Below are 23,476 nucleotides of genomic sequence, written 5' to 3'. Positions count from 1 at the left end.
ATATATACAGGTATAGGATCCCTTATCCGGAAACCCATTATCCAGAAAGCTCCAAATTACGGAAAGCCTGTCTCCCATAGACTCCATTTTAATCAAATAATACATAATTTTAAAACTGATTTCCTTTTTCTCTGTAATAATAAAACAGTACCTGTACTTGATCCCAACTAAGATATAATTATCCCTTATTGGGGCAGAACAGCCCTATTGGGTTTATTTCATGGTTAAATGATTCCCTTTTCTCTGTAATAATAAAACAGTACCTGTACTTGATCCCAACTAAGATATAATTACCCCTTATTGGGGCAGAACAGCCCTATTGGGTTTATTTCATGGTTAAATGATTCCCTTTTCTCTGTAATAATAAAACAGTACCTGTACTTGATCCCAACTAAGATATAATTACCCCTTATTGGGGGCAGAACAGCCCTATTGGGTTTATTTAATGGTTAAATGATTCCCTTTTCTCTGTAATAATAAAACAGTACCTGTACTTGATCCCAACCAAGATATAATTACCCCTTATTGGGGGCAGAACAGCCCTATTGGGTTTATTAATGGTTAAATGATTCCCTTTTCTCTGTAATAATAAAACAGTACCTGTACTTGGTCCCAAATAAGATATAATTAATCCTTATTGGATGCAAAACAATCCTATTGGGTTTATTTCATGTTTTATTGATCTTTAAGTAGACTTAAGGTACGGAGATCCAAATTACGGAAAGACCCCTTATCCAGAATACCCTTGGTCCCGAGCATTCTGGATAATGGGTCCTATACCTGTATATACATATACACTGAATAAAGTACCCCCTACTGGAAAATATAGGGATATTATAAGTCACAGAGGAGTTCCTTATAATATATAGTGAATAAAGTGCCCCCTATTGTAACATATAGGGATATTATAAGTCCCAGAGGAGTTCCTTATAATATATAGTGAATAAAGTGCCCCCTATTGTAACATATAGGGATATTATAAGCCCCCGAGGAGTTCCTTATAATATATAGTGAATAAAGTGCCCCTATTGTAACATATAGGGATATTATAAGTCCCCGAGGAGTTCCTTATAATATATAGTGAATAAAGTACCCCTATTGTAACATATAGGGATATTATAAGTCCCCGAGGAGTTCCTTATAATATATAGTGAATAAAGTACCCCCTATTGTAACATATAGGGATATTATAAGCCCCCGAGGAGTTCCTTATAATATATAGTGAATAAAGTACCCCCTATTGTAACATATAGGGATATTATAAGCCCCCGAGGAGTTCCTTATAATATATAGTGAATAAAGTACCCCCTATTATAACATATAGGGATATTATAAGCCCCTGAGGAGTTCCTTATAATATATAGTGAATAAAGTACCTATTGTAAAATATAGGGATATTATTCCATGAACTCTGAGGTGACTTCTAATATCCACATATTTTACAGCAGGGGGTACTTTATTTATTATAATATACGTATAAGTTTCATCATGTGACATAAATGACATCACCAAGCTCCGATTATAACTGATGACATCACTGAGCATCGTTTATAAGGATATGATTTACTGTTTAGTCAAATGGGACAATGACCAAACATTATGTTATATATATATATATATATATATATAACTCATTCCATTCGATCTCTTTCAGAATGATCAATGCTGATTTCAGTACCGCAACTGTCCTGATCTCATTCGGTGCTGTTCTGGGGAAGACGAGTCCAGTTCAAATGCTGTTCATGGCCATTATAGAAATCGCTGTATTTGCTTGCAATGAACATCTGGCTGGGTATCTGCAGGTAAGAAATATATAGGTGAGATGATAACAGTGTTCCTTTTCCCCCTGGTGACATCAGCAGAGCAGCCACTTCTGATTGGCCCCCTACAGACAGCACTGATTTTTCCATCTATCCAATCCCGGGACTCAAATCAGCGCCATTTCATTTTTGACAGGCGAGTGACATTGGTGCTTCCATGACTATTCATACCTTCGGCGCGTATTTCGGACTGGCAGCTGCAGTGGTTTTATACCGACCTTCATTGAAAAACGGCCATGACAATGAAGGGTCTGTTTATCACTCGGACTTGTTTGCTATGATCGGTAAGGATTTATATTGCCCTAGCTCTAGGGACTGTAAATAGAGATATTCAAAAGAAAATATGGGGGGGCAGATAATATAAATTAAACAACAACCGTATATAAGGAAGTATTAGGACCTAATAAAGAGTCTCCCCAAACTGGAATATATATATCAGTAAATATTGCCCTTTTACATCCTTTCCCTTGAGCCGCCATTTAGTGATGGGCTGTGTGCTCCCTCAGAGATCAGCTGACAGGAAGTGATGCAGCTCTAACTGTAACAGGAAGTAGTGTGGGAGTAAAAGGCAGAACTCTGCCCATTCATTGGTTGATGGGGCCTAACATGTATGTGTGCCTTGGCTTGTTTGTGTGCACTGTGACTCCTATGATCCCAGGGGGCGGCCCTTAGTACATAAAATGGCAGTTTCCTATTTAGGATTACCCAATGGCACATACTGCTAAACAAGTATATTTATATGAAAATGGTTTATTTAGATGAAGCAGGGTTTTACATATGAGCTGTTTATGTGATATATTTTTATAGATACCTATGTCGTTCGGGGGGTTAAGTTTTCCTTTAATACTTAAAAACTTGACTGGGATAGTCCCTTTATTTCTCGTGCAGGAACGCTCTTCCTCTGGATGTTCTGGCCAAGCTTTAATTCTGCCATTGCCGACCATGGGATAAACCAACAAATGGCCATCATTAACACTTACTTCTCCCTGGCTGCCAGCGTACTCACTGCCTATGCTGTTTCCAGCCTTGTTGAACACAAAGGCAAATTGGATATGGTGAGTTGTTGGGGGGGGGCACTGCAGATGTAGATGATTTTAATGTACTGTACAGGTATGGGATCCATTATCCAGAATGCTGGGGATCTGGATAAGGGGTCTTCTGTAATTCGGATCCCCTAACTTAAGTCTACTAAAAAAAATATTTAAACAGTAATTAAACCCATAGGAAAGTTTTGCCTCCAATAAGGGGTAATTATATCTTAGTTGGGATCAAGTACAGGTACTGTTTTATTATTACAGAGAAAAGGGAATCATTTAACCATTAAATAAACCCAATAGGGCTGTTCTGCCCCAATAAGGGGTAATTATATCTTAGTTGGGATCAAGTACAGGTACTGTTTTATTATTACAGAGAAAAGGGAATCATTTAACCATGAAATAAACCCAATAGGGCTGTTCTGCCCCCAATAAGGGGTAATTATATCTTAGTTGGGATCAAGTACAGGCACTGTTTTATTATTACAGAGAAAAGGGAATCATTTAACCATTAAATAAACCCAATAGGGCTGTTCTGCCCCAATAAGGGGTAATTATATCTTAGTTGGGATCAAGTACAGGTACTGTTTTATTATTACAGAGAAAAGGGAATCATTTAACCATGAAATAAACCCAATAGGGCTGTTCTGCCCCAATAAGGGGTAATTATATCTTAGTTGGGATCAAGTACAGGTACTGTTTTATTATTACAGAGAAAAGGGAATCATTTAACCATTAAATAAACCCAATAGGATTGTTCTGCCCCAATAAGGGGTAATTATATCTTAGTTGGGATCAAGTACAGGTACTGTTTTATTATTACAGAGAAAAGGGAATCATTTAACCATGAAATAAACCCAATAGGGCTGTTCTGCCCCAATAAGGGGTAATTATATCTTAGTTGGGATCAAGTACAGGTACTGTTTTATTATTACAGAGAAAAGGGAATCATTTAACCATTAAATAAACCCAATAGGATTGTTCTGCCCCAATAAGGGGTAATTATATCTTAGTTGGGATCAAGTACAGGTACTGTTTTATTATTACAGAGAAAAGGGAAACCATTTTTAAAAATATTAATTATTTGAGTACAATGGAGTCTATGGGAGATGGCCTTTCCAAAATTCGGAACTTTCTGGATAGTGGGTTTATGGATAAGGGGTCCGATACCTGTACTAGCTCCAATTGTCATTATAGTAGATTTTATAAACTTTATAGTTCTATACATACAAAATATTGTACCTTCTAGGCTTCCAAAATGGAATTGTAAACCTCTGGGTGATAATCGCCTGCACACTGTGGTACCATTGCTCCACGTTAATTATTCTTACCTCCCTTGAGAAAGCTTCCTTGGATCTTTTAATATGTAGTAAATAAAAAGCAGCATTAGAATCTGCTGGCTAACAATTGTTATTGAAGCTGCTGGGCATTACTCTTATATTTGGTCCTACAAATAGATCTTCTTTGGAGGTTCTAGACCTCACCCACCACTGGGTTCCACCCGACTCTTCTAATAAGTCATATAAATGTAATACAAAGAGAAATAGACCTTATCTTGTTATGTGCATTGGCTTTCCCTGCAGGTCCATATCCAGAATGCTACCTTGGCCGGGGGAGTGGCAGTCGGTACCTGCGCTGATATGAACATTGGGCCTTTTGGAGCCATGATCATCGGATTCACAGCTGGAATCATTTCAACCATCGGCTTCAAGTACCTGACTGTACGTATCCCACCTACTCCCCAGTTGGTTTCATGTTAGTTATTTATATTAATGGCTGCACTACGATGACCAGGCAGTTGGACAGACAGGACATGAGTAGGACAAGGTTCAGTTGAGGGAGAAGTTTCATGGTGACCTTTGTCAGACAGAAGGAATAATAACTTTGTGAATAATCTACCCTATCCACATAATCATTGCAACATGTGCGTAAAGGTTGTCAGGGAAAGAATCTGCTTTGCGTAAGAACCATCCACTGTTAATACAATGGTTATATATTAATGTACATGCAACTCTACTAAGGATTCTGCATTAATGTAAGAGCTTTATTGCTATCAAGACATCATTAAGCTGGCATTTAATATAATATACCTGGGGTTTTCTGGATAAGGGTTCTTTCTGTAACTCGGATCTCCTACCTTAAGTCTACTAAAAAAAATATTTAAACAGTAATTAAACCCATAGGATAGTTTTGTCTCCAATAAGTGTTAATTATATCTTAGTTGGGATCAAGTACAGGTACTGTTTTATTATTACAGAGAAAAGGGAATCATTTAACCATGAAATAAACCCAATAGGGCTGTTCTGCCCCCAATAAGGGGTAATTATATCTTAGTTGGGATCAAGTACAGGTACTGTTTTATTATTACAGAGAAAAGGGAATCATTTAACCATTAAATAAACCCAATAGGGCTGTTCTGCCCCAATAAGGGGTAATTATATCTTAGTTGGGATCAAGTACAGGTACTGTTTTATTATTACAGAGAAAAGGGAATCATTTAACCATGAAATAAACCCAATAGGGCTGTTCTGCCCCAATAAGGGGTAATTATATCTTAGTTGGGATCAAGTACAGGTACTGTTTTATTATTACAGAGAAAAGGGAATCATTTAACCATGAAATAAACCCAATAGGGCTGTTCTGCCCCCAATAAGGGGTAATTATATCTTAGTTGGGATCAAGTACAGGTACTGTTTTATTATTACAGAGAAAAGGGAATCATTTAACCATGAAATAAACCCAATAGGGCTGTTCTGCCCCAATAAGGGGTAATTATATCTTAGTTGGGATCAAGTACAGGTACTGTTTTATTATTACAAAGAAAAGGGAATCATTTAACCATTAAATAAACCCAATAGGGCTGTTCTGCCCCCAATAAGGGGTAATTATATCTTAGTTGGGATCAAGTACAGGTACTGTTTTATTATTACAGAGAAAAAAGGAAACCATTAATAAAAATGTGAATTATTTGATTAAAATGGAGTCTATGCGCGATAGCCTTTTCGTACTTTCTGGATAATGGGTTTCCGGATAATTTGCAAATTTTTTCCGCAAAACTGCAGCAAAAATTTGCCAAGACAAAAAAAGTCGCCATAAAAATGTGTCACTGCCAAAAATGCCCATTGACTTTAATGCATTTGGAGTAAGAAAAAACTCCCATAGACTTGACAGAGCTGGCAGTCAGGGACTTGACATCTTCGACCATAAAATTTACGATATAAAAAGCCACAGAGTATTTTATTAAGACAGTTTTACTGCAAATATCCGGTTGTTGTTTTTGTTTAGCCATTCTTGTCAGCAAAGTTGCACATACAAGATACGTGTGGGGTGCACAACCTGCATGGCTTGCCCGGAATCCTAGGAGGACTCGCAGGAATAGTGGCTGCAGCAATCGGAGCTAAAGAAGGGTAAGTCTGCTTTATATGCTAACACTGCACAGAGGCAAATATCCACAGCTAGAGAGATGCCTGACCCACTTTAGAATGTAGGATAGTAAGTAAGTATTCTCCATAACTGGCTTTAGTATGTCCCTGTGCTATTGCTTTCAATGAGAACTAAAGCCTAACTAAAGAAGTAGCCTAGAAATGTTGTACATTACTGTATGTTTTGGGCTATTGTACCAGCCCACAGCCCTTTAGCAGGGAAGATCTGTGCCCCCAAAGGTGCCCCAATAGCCCCCCCATCTTCTTTTCTACTGATTTCCTGCCCATACTCTGTGCTGCTGTCACTTACCTGAGCTTAGGGGCCCACTCACTATATACTGTATATATAGAATATAAATGTCACACTATCCTGTATATATAGAATATAAATGTCACACTATCCTGTATATATAGAATATAAATGTCACACTATCCTGTATATATAGAATATAAATGTCTCACTATACTGTATATATAGAATATAAATGTAACACTATCCTGTATATATAGAATATAAATGGCACACTATCCTGTATATATAGAATATAAATGGCACACTATCCTGTATATATAGAATATAAATGTCACACTATCCTGTATATATAGAATATAAATGTCACACTATCCTGTATATATAGAATATAAATGTCCCACTATCCTGTATATATATAGAATATAAATGGCACACTATACTGTATATATAGAATATAAATGTCACACTATCCTGTATATATAGAATATAAATGTCACACTATCCTGTATATATAGAATATAAATGTCCCACTATCCTGTATATATATAGAATATAAATGGCACACTATACTGTATATATAGAATATAAATGTCACACTATACTGTATAGATAGAATATAAATGTCCCACTATCCTGTATATATAGAATATAAATGGCACACTATACTGTATATATAGAATATAAATGTCACACTATCCTGTATATATAGAATATAAATGGCACACTATACTGTATATATAGAATATAAATGTCACACTATCCTGTATATATAGAATATAAATGTCACACTATACTGTATATATAGAACATAAATGTCCCACTATCCTGTATATATAGAATATAAATGTCACACTATCCTGTATATATAGAATATAAATGTCACCAGGGCCGCTTCTGGCCAAATGGGTGCCCTAAGCAGAAATTTATTTTTGTGCCCCCTCCCCCAAATATTACGGAAGTGCCCCCAATAGAAAGTGCCCCCATACACAGTGCCCCAATTGCCCCATAGAGAGTAGCCCCCACACACAGTGCCCCCAATAGAAAGTGTCCACATACACAGTGCCCCAATTGCCCCCATAAACAGTGCCCCCATACACAGTGCCCCAATTGTCCCCATAAACAGTGCCCCAATTGCCCCCATAAACAGTGCCCCAATTGCCCCCATAAACAGTACCCCCCAAAGACAGTAGCCCCCACACACAGTGCCACTAATAGAAAGTGCCCCATACACAGTGCCCCAATTGCCCCCATAAACAGTGCCCCAATTGCCCCCATAAACAGTACCCCCCCATAGACCGTAGTCCCCACACACAGTGTCCCCAATAGAAAGTGTCCCCATAAACAGTGCCCCCAATTGCCCCATAGACAGTAGCCCCCACACACAGTGCCCCCAATAGAAAGTGCCCCATACACAGTGCCCCAATTGACCCCAAAAACAGTACCCCCATACACAGTGCCCCAATTTCCCCCATACACAGTGCCCCAATTGCCCCCATAAACAATAAACAGTGCCCCCAATTGCCTCATACACAGTACCCCCCATAGACGGTAGCCCCCACACACAGTGCCCCAAATAGCCCCCATAGAAATTACCCCCAACAGACCAGTTACCGGTGGCGGCTCCTTCGCTCATGCCGCTGCAACAGGCACTTCTATAAGGGCCTGTTGCAGCGGCATAAGCGAAGGAGCCGCCACCGGTAACTGGTATGTTAGTGCGCAGAGTGCGCACTCTGCGTAGGGAGCGGTGGTCCTGGGTGCCCCCCTGGGAGTTGGTGCCCTACGCAGAGTGCGTACTCTGCGTATAGGGAGTAGGGATGTAGCGAACATCGCCAACATCGCGGACTTTCGGCAAAACTCGCGAATATTTGCGAACTTTGCGAACCCCATAGATTTCAATGGGAAGGCGAACTTTAAAACCTAGAAAAGCCATTTCTGGCCAGAAAACTGATTTTAAAGTTGTTTAAAGGGTGCCACGACCTGGGCAGTGGCATGCAGGAGGGGGATCAAGGGCAAAAATGTCTCTGAAAAATACTTTGTAAAAAAACGCAAAAAAAAAAAAACGCCAAAAAATAACGCCAAAAAAAACGCCAAAAAATAACGCCAAAAAAAACCCGCAAGCTATTCCTATGTATACACAAAGGCGAAAAACCGAAGCGAAAAAACGCGGCGGAAAAAACCGAGGCGAAAAAATGCGGCGCAAAAAAAACCGCGGCGAACCCAAAATGGCGAACATCGCTCGCTACATCTCTAATAGGGAGCGGCGGTACTGAATGTCACACTATACTGTGTATATAGAATATAAATGTCACACTATCCTGTATATATAGAATATAAATGTCACACTATCCTGTATATATAGAATATAAATGTCACATTATCCTGTATATATAGAATATAAATGTCACACTATCCTGTATATATAGAATATAAATGTCACACTATACTGTATATATAGAATATAAATGTCACACTATCCTGTATATATAGAATATAAATGTCACACTATACTGTATATATAGAATATAAATGTCACACTATCCTGTATATATAGAATATAAATGTCACACTATCCTGTATATATAGAATATAAATGTCACACTATCCTGTATATATAGAATATAAATGTCACATTATCCTGTATATATAGAATATAAATGTCACACTATACTGTATATATAGAATATAAATGGCACACTATACTGTATATATAGAATATAAATGGCACACTATACTGTATATATAGAATATAAATGGCACACTATACTGTATATATAGAATATAAATGGCACACTATCCTGTATATATAGAATATAAATGTCCCACTATCCTGTATATATAGAATATAAATGTCACAATATACTGTATATATAGAATATAAATGTCACAATATACTGTATATATAGAATATTAATGACTATTTTCTGCTTGATAATTTGCCATGACCCCTAAGCTCAGCTTCCCAACAGCTGCCCAGAGCCCACTGAGCATGTGCAGTGTCTAAGACACTTTCCAAGATGATGACCCCCTGTGACAAGTTTGACGTTCTGGATCATTGCTGCTATTGAGATGTAGGCTGGTACAATAAGTACAATATATAAAATATGGCATTTTTATACATTAAAAGCTTCTAGTCTTCTGCTGTAGTAGATTGATTTACTCAGTAAAAACTAGAAGATCTAGATTTACCAAACTAACATGCAACTCAGCCTGAGCAAAAATCAAAATTGTGTCATTGGTGGTTGTGTGATGACAATGAAAACTAGGGCTCATTTACAAACAGTAGACCAAGGTAAAAAAATCCATAGAAAACCAGGCACCACCCTTTTTTCACCCTACAAGCCACTCCTACAGTGGCGCCCAAGAAAATGAGCCTCTCTCTATGGTTTGCATTGAACATGTTCTCGATCACCAACACTTCCTGTCACTATTTCCTCTTCGAAAGTTTAATGTGTAGGGGCCCATCATTGTGTTGTGTTTATATAGGAATAAACTTCTGGTTTTATAGCTCCATTATATTCGCTAATATAATCTGCTACTTCCCTCAGTTCAGAGAACACAGGTCCATCTATGATATTTGTGCCTCTTGGAAACTGTGGGTGCATCATGTTCCCATTCATCAATGGATCTGTGCTCTCTACTGAAGTTTATGGGGACATCTGGAATTGAATAAGGAGACTGTCCCAGTATGTCTGATGGTGACCCTGACAATTAGATCATAATAATTCTGTATATGTATTATTGTATTTGTAGCTGCAGTCCAGTTATGCAAGGAGCCGCCCTGGCTGCGACACTTGGAATCTCTGTGGTTGGAGGAACTCTCACAGGTTTGTACAGTTCTCCCGAAGAACTAGATTTGTTTCACCGTGCTGAGTTTGAACTGGATGGAAAGGTCCTGTTTTACTGCATCATTGCATGTTCTACCTCTGCTCTCTGTCAAGGCCATAAGGTTCTCTGAGGCAGAAAGTGAGGACTGATGAAGGATGAAGTCTGGAAAAACAGTGCCCTAGGAAAATAGGGGATGTAAAGTCAAACTTAGTCCTAACTATATATAGCTTTAGGATAGGAGCCCTATAACAGATGTTGTTCTAAAAAAATCAGATGGCAAAGCAGGTAAAACAGGGTTAGAACACAACCAACTGGAGCTCTGTATTCCTTAAGGTCCCCATACATGGGACGATTCTAACTGCCGATATGGGTCCCTTAGAATGATTCAGCAGCTTATCGGCCCGTGTATGGGCACTACCGATGGGCCTGTCTGACCGATATCTGGCCTGAAATCGGCCTGATCTCGATCGGGCAGACCAACTTTGCCTATACCCATCATTATAATTTTATCATTTAGCCCCAGGGCCAAACGATCGAATTACCCTGGATTCTCCCGATATCGCCCACCCGTAGGTGGGGGATATCGGGAGAAGATCCGCTTGCTTGTCGACATCTGCCTGTATATGGGGGGGTGTGTTTCATTCTCTGCTCATGTTTCACTTCCTTATCTGGGCCTGATCAGCAACTGACCAATGACAATCCACTGTTGTGCTTTTTTTTCACGTCTGGTATAGGAAAGTCGCTGCATGTATTTTATTTCTTAACATCAGGACGGCCACTGGCCCTGTAGGTTTCCAGGACCTGTGATCAGAGCTCATTGCAGGGGAGCAATCAAATTAGAACAACGGGTATAGGCGTCCGTCCGATCCGACTAAATTTTGCTATTTCGCATTAGCACCATGGAAACGGGATTTGCTGAAAAACGCCATGTGTTGCTTGTGCGGCGTTTTTAGGCCGAGAAAAAACGCAGCGAAAAAACGCCACGCGAACCCAAATTGCGAACATACGCGAAAAGTTCGCGAATTTGCGAACACCCAGTGTTCGCGCGAATTAGTTCGCCGGCGAACAATTCGCTACATCTCTAATCAGCAGCTAGAATCGGCCCGTGTACTCTATAAAGGTTATATGAAATTTTTTTGTACAGGTATGGGATCCCTTATCCGGATCTTATAGACTCCATTATAAGAAAATAATTCTAATTTTTATAAATGATTTCCTTTTTCTCTGTAATAATAAAACAGTACCTGTACTTGATCCCAACTAAGATATAATTACCCCTTATTGGGGGCAGAACAGCCCTATTGGGTTTATTTCATGGTTAAATGATTCCCTTTTCTCTGTAATAATAAAACAGTACCTGTACTTGATCCCAACTAAGATATAATTACCCCTTATTGGGGGCAGAACAGCCCTATTGTGTTTATTTAATGGTTAAATGATTCCCTTTTCTCTGTAATAATAAAACAGTACCTGTACTTGATCCCAACTAAGATATAATTACCCCTTATTGGGGCAGAACAGCCCTATTGGGTTTATTTCATGGTTAAATCATTCCCTTTTCTCTGTAATAATAAAACAGTACCTGTACTTGATCCCAACTAAGATATAATTACCCCTTATTGGGGCAGAACAGTCCTATTGGGTTTATTTAATGGTTAAATGATTCCCTTTTCTCTGTAATAATAAAACAGTACCTGTACTTGATCCCAACTAAGATATAATTACCCCTTATTGGGGCAGAACAGCCCTATTGGGTTTATTTCATGGTTAAATGATTCCCTTTTCTCTGTAATAATAAAAAATAATAGTAAATTATGGAAAGTTGCCTTATCTGGAATGCCCGGGTCCCAAGCATTCTGGATAATAGGTCCCATACCTGTACTGTTGTATCCACTTGACACTTACACCCCACTGGAGTTAAGTAATGAATGATACTGGAATCTGGAGTCTGATAAGGAATTTGGGCTTTATAAACTATTCTCTAGAAGTATTCTGATTATTCTGATTATGAAAGTAACTCTCATGAATTACAATTTGGTTTGTCCAAGTTTAATGAAGGAAGTGTGACTTTTGAATATTGTACATTTGGGATTCATCAGGGGCTGGGAAGGAAATGGAGCATAAATCAGGAGAATGGGCATTCTTTTGAAATTTCCTCTGCTGAGGACACGATAAAAGGTCAGAGAAAAGTGTTGTTTTCTGGACAGACATTTATAAAATACATTTTTGCTCTGAGCAGTAGTTAATAAGTATTCATTAAAGTAACACTGACATGGGAAAACATGTTTTTTTTTTTTTAAAACCCATCAGTTAATAGAGCTTCCCCAGCAGAATCCTGCATTGTAATCTGTTTTTCCCATGGGGCTAGCCATATTCTTCATTTCCCAGGGTGCCACAGCCATGTGACCTGTGCTCTGATAAACTTCAGTCTCACTTTACTGCTGCGCTGCAAGTTGGAGTGTTACCTCCCCCCCCTCACCCCCAGCAGCCGATCAGCAGAACAATGGGAAGGGAGCAAGATAGCAGCTCCCAGTAGGTATCAGAATAGCACTCAATAGTAAGAAATCCAAGTCCGGCTTGGGACTCCTCCAGTTACATGGGAGTAGGAGAAACAATAGGTTAGCTGAAAGCAGTTCTAATGTGTAGCGCTGGCTGAAAGCCCAGACTCAGGCACACTTTACTGCTGTGCTGCAAGTTGGAGTGATATCCCCCCACCCCCAGCAGCCGATCAGCAGAACAATGGGAAGGGAGCAAGATAGCAGCTCCCAGTAGGTATCAGAATAGCACTCGATAGTAAGAAATCCAAGTCCGGCTTGGGACTCCTCCAGTTACATAGGAGTAGGAGAAACAATAGGTTAGCTGAAAGCAGTTCTAATGTGTAGTGCTGGCTCCTTCTGAAAGCTCAGACTCAGGCACACTTTACTGCTGCGCTGCAAGTTGGAGTGATATCCCCCCCTCACCCCCAGCAGCCGATCAGCAGAACAATGGGAAGGGAGCAAGATAGGAGCTCCCACTAGGTATCAGAATAGCACTCAATAGTAAGAAATCCAAGTCCGGCTTGGGACTCCTCCAGTTACATGGGAGTAGGAGAAACAATAGGTTAGCTGAAAGCAGTTCTAATGTGTAGCGCTGGCTGAAAGCTCAGACTCAGGCACACTTTACTGCTGCGCTGCAAGTTGGAGTGATATCCCCCCCCCTCACCCCCAGCAGCCAATCAGCAGAACAATGGGAAAGGAGCAAGATGGCAGCTCCCAGTAGGTATCAGAATAGCACTCAATAGTAAGAAATCCAAGTCCGGCTTGGGACTCCTCCAGTTACATGGGAGTAGGAGAAACAATAGGTTAGCTGAAAGCAGTTCTAATATGTAAAGGCCTAATTCAGAAAATCTTCAGACAAACTCTGCTCTCTGTCCTTTAAAGCTTGCCTGTAACTCCCATAAATAACATTCATTCCACTGCAATACCCAGGATACATTTGCCTATGTTTTATTCACAATTGTTATTTTTCTTCACAAAATAAGTTTCGACCAATGACTGATCACTGTCTACCTATCAATTTGTTAATGTTTTATAAATGTATATACAAATAGAAAATGTTCTTACAAATACTCTATGTGCCTGTGCATTATATTTTTTCAGGATTTATCCTAAAGCTGCCATTCTGGGGCCAGCCTCCTGACCCAAATTGCTATGATGATTCCATTTATTGGGAGGTGAGTAGCAACAAGTCGCACAACAGAATGCTTTGCCTTAGTATCATATAAAAACATTTATTTTCCCATTTATTTGGTGGTTTTAAGAAAGAAGTAGAAGTAATGTACTGGGCTCCGATAAATCTGTGGATTTTATATAATTAAACTGACTTTCCCACCACATGCCAGTTACTGGTGGGTAAAGCCAAGTCAGTTCCAAATATTCCTTTATTTTGATATAATCAACATTCAAGTCAAGGACCTCATTGTGCTACGGCCTGATTGGTTTAATATCTGATTTATTAAGCAAATATTAGCTAAAAACTTTGCAGATGGTATATTCCAGCAAATAGCGATGGCCAGTAGTGATGAGCGAATCTGTCATGTTTCGCTTTGCCGAAACAACAGGAAAATTTGCAAAACGGTGAAAAATCCACAAAATGCGTTTATCGCGCATCTTTTTTTTGTCACTCGTGTCTGTTTTTGTCACGCCCGCGTCTATTTAGACGTGGCCCACCTAATTTGATACCACCTTGCCCAATTTGATGTGACTGCGCCCAATTTGCCGCAACCGCAACTTTTTTTGAAGCGCAACAAATTTTTGCTGAAGTTTCACTAGTTTGCAAATGGCAAAATGCAGAAATTTGCTACAAATCCATGCCTGGTGAAAAAATTCGCTCATCACTAATGACCAGCTCCATCCCATGGCCCAGTGATCCCCAACCAGTGGCTCAGGGTAACATGTTGCTCCCCAACCCCTTGGGTGTTGCTCTCAGTGCCCCCAAACCAGGGAGTTATTTTTGAATTCCTGACTTGGGGGCAAGTTTTGGTTGAATAAAAACAAGATTTCCTACCAAATAAAGCCCCTGTAAGCTGATAGGGTGCATAGAGGCCCCTAATAGCCAATCACAGCCCTTATTTGGCTCCTCCATGAACTTTTATGGTGCTTGTGTTGCTTTCCAAGTCTTTTTATATTTGACTGTGGCTCCCGAGTAAGAAAGGTTGGGGATCCCTGCCATGGCCGGTCCTGTAACACAAAAGCGATGAAAGCCTTGCAATACTTTGCCTTGTACACAGCAACTCCAAATTATCCACCAGTGTCTTCCATGATATCACAAGATGCCACATTACCTACTTGCCCGGATCAGCTAAACTCAACACTGGGGGCTTATATTTAACATTCCGGCTGTTTTATAGTTTGAGTTTTCTTTCAAACAATAGTGCATTATTTATTGGTAAATTATTGCTAAATGATTTCAACTTTTGTAAGAGATTTTATTGTTATTTTATGAACAAGGAATGGTTTCTGTGACAAAAGTGGTCGTATGAATTCACTAATGATCTGTATATTGAGTGAGAAAGAAAAGGTATTTAGGTATTTGAATTCACTCACTTACACTGTGATTGGATAATCACAAAATTGTATATTGATGTGGATTGGGCATTGATATACAGGTATCGGACCCCTTATCCGGAAACCCGTTATCCTACATTGCATTAAACTCAAGCATTGTGCAGCTGGTTGAAAAGCAGCCTTACAGGGAATAGGTTAATATTCAGCAGTAAATCGTTGACTAGATGGAAACAATTAATCCTCTGGGTATGGGCCAAATACAGTAGGTTGACGGTGAAAACATTTGTTTTAACCTTTGTGTGAGGTCTCTTGCCCATACAGAACGCCTTCTCTAAACCTTCCCCCCCACCCTGTCCCTCCCAATGACAGACGGATAACTAATTCTGCAACAACCCAAAATTTTTTTGCCAAGCAGAAGCAATTGAAACAAGCCTTCAAACGTTTATAGCATTTATATTTCTATTATATCCCACTACAATGTAATCAGGGGTATGTATTTTCTTTTGTAGGTCCCCCTAGAGGAGCCTGAACAGGAACATCAATACCAGGATGAACATGGGAAAATTAAATCAGATGCTTAAACAGCACACACCTGCCTGCCCCCCACCCATCATTTTTTTATTAATAAACTGCACCACTTAACCTCCATTCTATGAATTGCAAATGAGGCCCCATCAGCTTTATAAAGACCCATGACCATAGTTCAATATAATGAAATAGCAGACCTGCTGGGGCAACCAATGAAAGCACATGTTTGCTGCTGTCAACCAATGACAAAGCAGACTTTATTGATGTACGTGGCACCCCATCCCTACTCATGGCTCATCATTTACGCCATGATATGGTCATGGTCACTCTTCCTACATGCTTCAAGAAAGCCTATAATATCTTTTCTTCTGTGCTATTCTTATAGTTACTGCTGTTCTGTACCAGGGTGGGGTTTCGGCTGTAAAAAATATTTTTTTACTGCATAAACTAGCTTCAAAAAAAGTTTTAGTTCCTAGGCAAGAAGAACGCAATGATCCTGCAACGTCAGTACCTGGAAGTGTATGGAGACGTGTTCTTCTGAACATTAGCATTCTTCTATTAACTTCACTATTAACTTCATTATTAACTTGACTATCTATGTTTCTGGAGAAGCTGTGAATGTTGGGGTATAATGTTGTTTCAAAATGGTGCCACCTTTTTTATTGGCAATCACTGGCCCAAAGGGGTAAACTTAGGATAAACGTCCACATCCACATAGATCAGGGTAACGTTACATAAGGGGCTTTGTAGGAAACACCAAAGGGCACATTTAGTAATCCACGAACGTCCGAAAAGCGTCCAAATGCGTTTTTTCGTAATGATCGGTATTTTGCGACTTTTTCGAGCGCTCAATACGAAAGTCGCGACAATTCGTGAAAGTCGTACTGGCTATGAAAAAGTCGCGACAATTCACGAAATTTGTAATGGCAATGAAAAAGTCGTGACAATTCGCGCAAGTCGTAACGGCTACGAAAAAGTCGCAAAAAATACGAAAAAGTCGCAAAATGTTCATTTTCCAATCCGAATTTTTCCCATTCGGATTCGTGGATTAGTAAATCAGCCCCTAGGTGTTGTGGATCATTGAGCATTGTGTCCTGTTGATAAGGGGAAGATTTATCAATGTTCGAGTTTCATTTTTTTCCACAATTTTGTGCTGAAAAAACTTGAATTCGAGTATTTATTAATAGTGATGAGCGAATTTTTTCGGCAGGGATGGATTCTCCGTGAATTTCCGCATTTCACCATTGGCGAATTGTTTTGCGAACCTTCAGCGAAAATCCACCCCCGATAAAATTTGTCTTGTGCTAAAAAAAGCTGTGTTTGGCGTGGTCATGTAAAAATGGGTGCGACCGCATCAAAACAGGTGCAGTCGCGTCAAAAAAAGACGTGTGCAACTAAAAAATTCACTTGACAAACGCCTTTCGCAGATTTTTTTGCTGTATTTTCCTAGCGAAACAGGACAGATTCGCTCATCACTATTTAGTGCGAAAAACCCCAAAAACTTGAATGTAAAAATCTAAAAGCTTCCAAGTTTCTGTAGAAGTCAATGGGAGTTGTCCCAGGCAAAGTCAAGCCACATTTTCAATTCAAAATATTCAAGTTTTCAACTTTTATTTGAGTTTGCGGGCTCGAAAAGTCGAGATATTTGAGTTTTTTTAATTGCAGGAGTTTACCACATTAATATATATATTCGCATATAATAATATGTACTCGAATTCACAAACTCAAAACTTGATAAATAATCAACAACAGAAAGCGGAAAATGCCAAATAAATTAGGAATATTAGAAATAATATTTCTGTCTGTGTTCTAGGGGGGAACGTCTTTAATCAAAAACTCATTATATCAAAATGTTATGTTGCACCACCAAGCTATACAGTGGGGCTCATTTATTAACACTGGGCAAATTTTCCCATGGGCAGTAACCCATAGCAACCAATCAGTGATTTCCTTTTTTCAGCCAGCTGCATGTATAACAATGAATGAAACAATTCTATTGGTTGCTATAGGTTACTGCCCATGGGCAAATTTGCCCATTGTTAATAAATGAGCCCCAGTGTTTTTGTTTGATTTCATTTTATTTCCATTGAACTGCAACTGCCTGTTTTGTGTTTTTATATGACAGCAAGAGAATTTATAGTAAAATGGATTTCTACTGCACAACAGCGTTTGCTGACCCAATAACCCGCTATGGCTCTGTCTATAACTTTTGTGTAACCAAACAGCATTCATTGTGTCTAATATTTAGCCGAAGTTGCACAGTGGGGCAAAAAATGTTTGTTTTGTGCAAATTAAAGTAAAATGGCTTCATTTACCAAATGTGAATTTGTTGTGAAAAGTTGAATGGGGTGGGAATAATATTTAATTGCATTTTTTTGTGTGCATTGAGTTCTGTTTTCATGAAAATGCATATTTTGCGCTATTTGCTAAACTTTTTTTCATCCAATGGGCAAAATAGCTTTGGCTAGTTTAGAATTCTATAGGTTGATTTAGCCAAAAAGTCACAAATCTTATAATGGACGGGTACAGGAGTCTCACTTGCACATCACACTTTTTTAAGGAGGAATAAACTATCAATAGTGTTGAGTGAATCTGTCGCGTCTAGCTTCACCATAAAATTCGCAAAACAGCAAGAAAATTTGTGAAACGGAGAAAAATTTGCGAAACACATTTGTTGCGCGACTTTCTTTTGTCGCCTGCGTCTATTTTTTGTTGCCCGCACTTTTTTGATGCGACTGCACCCTTTTTTAAGCAGCCATCGCCCCTTTTTGACGCGACCGCGTCCAATTAGACACGCAACAAAAAAAAAATTTGCGGGTCGAATTCTGCGCTGCGGATTTCCACGGCAGTTTCACGAAACAATTCGCCAATGGCAAAATGCGGAAATTCGCTGAATCCATGCGCCTGGCGAAAAAAATGGCTCATCATCAACTATCAGTGGCAACGACCCACAAATCTATATTATGATTCATAATTCCACATTATATAGGAACTAGTGAAGGGCAAGTTTTTTTGGCAGGCATGGTTTTGCAAAATTGCACATTTTGATTGGCAAAATTTCGTCACGAAAATTGGCGGCCACGTAAAAAAAAGTCATGGTTGCGTTAAAAAAAAAAAGGTGTGGTAGCATCAAAAAAGTCACGCAGGTCAGAAAATATGTGCTGCACCCACGTTTCACAAATTTTTCTGTAGTTTCACCAAAGCAGACAGATTTGCTCATCACTAATAGGAACCATGCAAGAGTGTACTCCTTGGGTTTCTGCCTACTTGGCCCACAAGCTGAGGTTGGATTTGAATGCCCCTCCCTACATACAGTTCCAGGGTTGGACAGTGACCACATACAATGCTTTTTTCACTGGGACTTATCAGTCACGTGGATATTTTAGGCTGATCTTTACCTTACTAGAGTCTACACAGCCAACTTTTTTATTAGATGACCCATATGTTGGCCAATAGTCAATGGCCACTGGCCCATTAACTACTGTTCTGAAGGCCCAGACAGGTGAAGGCACATTGGCAACAAAGGGTTTGTTCAATAAGCCATTTATAACTTTGCCTAAAACTAATTCTATTGAAACCTTTGCTTTTGGCTGTGATACTATAGGCTTGTGTCTTCTCTCACTTGGCTGAGAAGAGAATGTGTTGGACTTATTTGTTAAATGTTCTACTAGAGAACCCTGGTTTGATTCCCACAGCAGCACTAATGACTGTGTCTTACATGTTTTTGCCTCGGATACAAAAAAGATTTCTCCCAGTACAGAGATATCGTAGAATCTCTATAATATTAGTAGGGATGCACCGAATCCAGCCTTTTTTTGACGGATTTGGTTTCGGCCGAATCCACAGTCCCGGGCATAAATTAGCGTATGCTGATTAGCATTCTGACAAATCCCGAACCAAATCCTAATTAGCAGATGGTGACGAATTCTGACGAATCCCGAACCAAATCCTAATTAGCAGATGGTGACGAATTCTGACGAATCCCGAACCAAATCCTAATTAGCACATGGTGACGGATTCTGACGAATCCCGAACCAAATCCTAATTAGCACATGGTGACGGATTCTGACGAATCCCGAACCAAATCCTAATTAGCACATGGTGACGGATTCTGACGAATCCCGAACCAAATCCTAATTAGCACATGGTGACGGATTCTGACGAATCCCGAACCAAATCCTAATTAGCACATGGTGACGGATTCTGACGAATCCCGAACCAAATCCTAATTAGCACATGGTGACGGATTCTGACGAATCCCGAACCAAATCCTAATTAGCACATGGTGACGGATTCTGACGAATCCCGAACCAAATCCTAATTAGCACATGGTGACGGATTCTGACGAATCCCGAACCAAATCCTAATTAGCACATGGTGACGGATTCTGACGAATCCCGAACCAAATCCTAATTAGCACATGGTGACGGATTCTGACGAATCCCGAACCAAATCCTAATTAGCACATGGTGACGGATTCTGACGAATCCCGAACCAAATCCTAATTAGCACATGGTGACGGATTCTGACGAATCCCGAACCAAATCCTAATTAGCACATGGTGACGGATTCTGACGAATCCCGAACCAAATCCTAATTAGCACATGGTGACGGATTCTGACGAATCCCGAACCAAATCCTAATTAGCACATGGTGACGGATTCTGACGAATCCCGAACCAAATCCTAATTAGCACATGGTGACGGATTCTGACGAATCCCGAACCAAATCCTAATTAGCACATGGTGACGGATTCTGACGAATCCCGAACCAAATCCTAATTAGCACATGGTGACGGATTCTGACGAATCCCGAACCAAATCCTAATTAGCAGATGGTGACGGATTCTGACGAATCCCGAACCAAATCCTAATTAGCAGATGGTGACGGATTCTGACGAATCCCGAACCAAATCCTAATTAGCAGATGGTGACGGATTCTGACGAATCCCGAACCAAATCCTAATTAGCAGATGGTGACGGATTCTGACGAATCCCGAACCAAATCCTAATTAGCAGATGGTGACGGATTCTGACGAATCCCGAACCAAATCCTAATTAGCACAGGGTGACAAATTCTGACGAATCCCGAACCAAATCCTAATTAGCACATGGTGACGGATTCTGACGAATCCCGAACCAAATCCTAATTAGCAGATGGTGACGGATTCTGACGAATCCCGAACCAAATCCTAATTAGCAGATGGTGACGGATTCTGACGAATCCTGAACCAAATCCTAATTAGCACATGGTGACGGATTCTGACGAATCCCGAACCAAATCCTAATTAGCCCATGGTGACGAATTCTGACAAATCACTAACCAAATCCTAATTAGCATATGCTGACAGATTCTGACGAAACCCTGAACGAAATCCTCATTAGCACATGCTGATGGATTCTGACGAATCCCGAACCAAATCCTAATTAGCACATGGTGACGAATTCTGACGAATCCCGAACCAAATCCTAATTAGCACATGGTGACGAATTTTGACGAATCCCGAACCAAATCCCTAATTAGCACATGGTGACGAATTCTGACGAATCCCAAACCAAATCCTAATTAGCATATGCTGATGGATTATGACGAATCCCGAACCAAATCCTAATTAGCAGATGGTGACGGATTCTGATGAATCCCGAACCAAATCCTAATTAGCACATGCTGATGGATTCTGATGAATCCCGAACCAAATCCTAATTAGCACATGGTGATGAATTCTGACGAATCCCGAACCAAATCCTAATTAGCACATGGTAACAGATTCTGACGAATCCCGAACCAAATCCTAATTAGCACATGCTGACGGATTCTGACGAATCCCAAACCGAATCATAATTATGCTAATTAGGATTCGGTTCGAGATTTGGCAGAATCCGTCAGGATGGGTTCGGGGGTTCAGCCAAACCCAAAAAGGTGGCTTTGGTGCATCCCAAAAAATTAGACACAAAGAATTCTGGGAACTTATCTCAAAGAGCAATTTCCATGGGTTTATCCTATAGGCTAAAGCTCACCCACTGGGTTTAAAGCAGAAGCCAGGATAATAGCTGATCAGATTCCCGGTTTTGCCTTCTTGGGGCTCATCAGTGTAGTGCAGGGTTTTCTGATCAGCTTAGGGAGAGCCAGGGGTGTGGATCCACAGAAATTACTCCTTAACCATTATGCTAAATGTAAATAAATAAATCACCCATAAATACAATATTCTGCTATTCTAAATATTTGGATTTTAGTATGTGTTTCAATATTCAGATGTGATATATATATATATATGTACCTATGAGCAATGGGAAATATGTGCCTGAATGGGCTGGGTTTAATTCAGTCGCCAGCATTAACACCAGGCATCCAATGTACAGTACATACAGTACCTGAAAATAATCCGATTTCTGCTTCTTAAGGTGATTTCTTGCACCTTCTTGGAATAATGCATTTCATTGCACAATACAACTTGTTTCCACCTGGAATTACGTCAGCAACACACACACACCTTATTGTTATATTAAGCGATATCAAAAATTAAGATTGTTTAATAAACTCAACCCAGAAAGATCTGTACAATTTCTTTATGTGATCCTCAAATAAGATTTTTGCCCAATTTGGCTACCCAGGGGATAGGCTGTTCCAATCATTTGGCCATTGGGTCAATGATCAGAGAAGGACCAGATGGAATTTTTAACATCCCTGATAGATATATGGTTGGCCCCTGGGTAGATATTGGTTGGCCATTAGTTTTGCCCCATAAATGGGCCAATAAGCTGGAGGCTCAGTCTGGTCTGTCCAAGCCAGCAGCTAATAATTAGTGATGAGCGAATCTGTTCCGTTTCGCTTCGCCGAAAAATTCGCGAATCTTTGAAAAGATCCGCGAAACGGCGAAAAATTCGCGAAACGGCGAAAATGTTGTGCGACAAAAAAAATTGTCGCCCGCGGCTATTATTTTGTCGCGCGGCTATTGTTTCGTCTCTTGCGGCTATTGTTTTGTCGCGCGGCTCTTGTTTCGTCGCCCGTGGCTCTTGTTTCGTCGCGCGGCTCTTGTTTCGTCGCGCGCGGCTCTTGTTTCGTCGCCCGTGGCTCTTGTTTCGTCGCGCGGCTCTTGTTTCGTCGCGCGGCTCTTGTTTCGTCACCCGCGGCTATTGTTTCGTCGCGCGGCTCTTGTTTCGTCGCCCGCGGCTATTGTTTTGTCGCGCGGCTATTATTTCGTCGCCCGCAGCTCTTATTTTGTCGCACGGCTATTGTTTCGTCGCGCGCGGCTATTGTTTCGTCGCGTGCGGCTCTTGTTTCGTCACGCGGCTCTTGTTTCGTCGCCCGCGGCTATTATTTTGTCGCGCGCTATTGTTTCGTCGCCCGCGGCTATTATTTTGTCGCCCGCGAGTATTCTTTTTTTCCGCGGCGAAATTTTTCATCCGTTTCGCGAAACAATCCGCCAATGCCGAAACGCGGAAATTCGCCGAGAATCCATGCCTGGCGAAACTTTTCGCCCATCACTACTAATAATGACTACTAAATAGGAACCTTGTAAATATATATTTCTATTATTTGTTTTGGCATA

The 23,476-nt window shown here is 40.1% G+C and overlaps 1 protein-coding gene across 1 annotated transcript in view; it reads left to right on the top strand.

The window, feature by feature from the left end:
* The window catches only part of rhag (Rh associated glycoprotein), a 32,461-nt gene extending 14,209 nt beyond the window's left edge, over positions 1 to 18,252 (top strand). The window contains exons 3-10 of the mRNA XM_002933599.5: positions 1,655 to 1,802; positions 1,957 to 2,104; positions 2,709 to 2,875; positions 4,438 to 4,575; positions 6,140 to 6,261; positions 10,280 to 10,353; positions 13,993 to 14,066; positions 15,909 to 18,252. Of these exons, the coding sequence (XP_002933645.2) occupies positions 1,655 to 1,802; positions 1,957 to 2,104; positions 2,709 to 2,875; positions 4,438 to 4,575; positions 6,140 to 6,261; positions 10,280 to 10,353; positions 13,993 to 14,066; positions 15,909 to 15,980 (943 nt within the window). The 3' untranslated portion in view covers positions 15,981 to 18,252. The remainder of the gene's footprint in view (positions 1 to 1,654; positions 1,803 to 1,956; positions 2,105 to 2,708; positions 2,876 to 4,437; positions 4,576 to 6,139; positions 6,262 to 10,279; positions 10,354 to 13,992; positions 14,067 to 15,908) is intronic.
* Positions 18,253 to 23,476: the final 5,224 nt, after the last annotated feature.

The sequence above is a fragment of the Xenopus tropicalis genome, chromosome 5, assembly GCF_000004195.4.
Source record: "Xenopus tropicalis strain Nigerian chromosome 5, UCB_Xtro_10.0, whole genome shotgun sequence".
Taxonomy (NCBI): Eukaryota; Metazoa; Chordata; class Amphibia; order Anura; family Pipidae; genus Xenopus; species Xenopus tropicalis.
The sequence above is the reverse complement of the archived record's forward strand: the minus strand, read 5'-3'. Positions and strand labels throughout refer to the sequence as shown.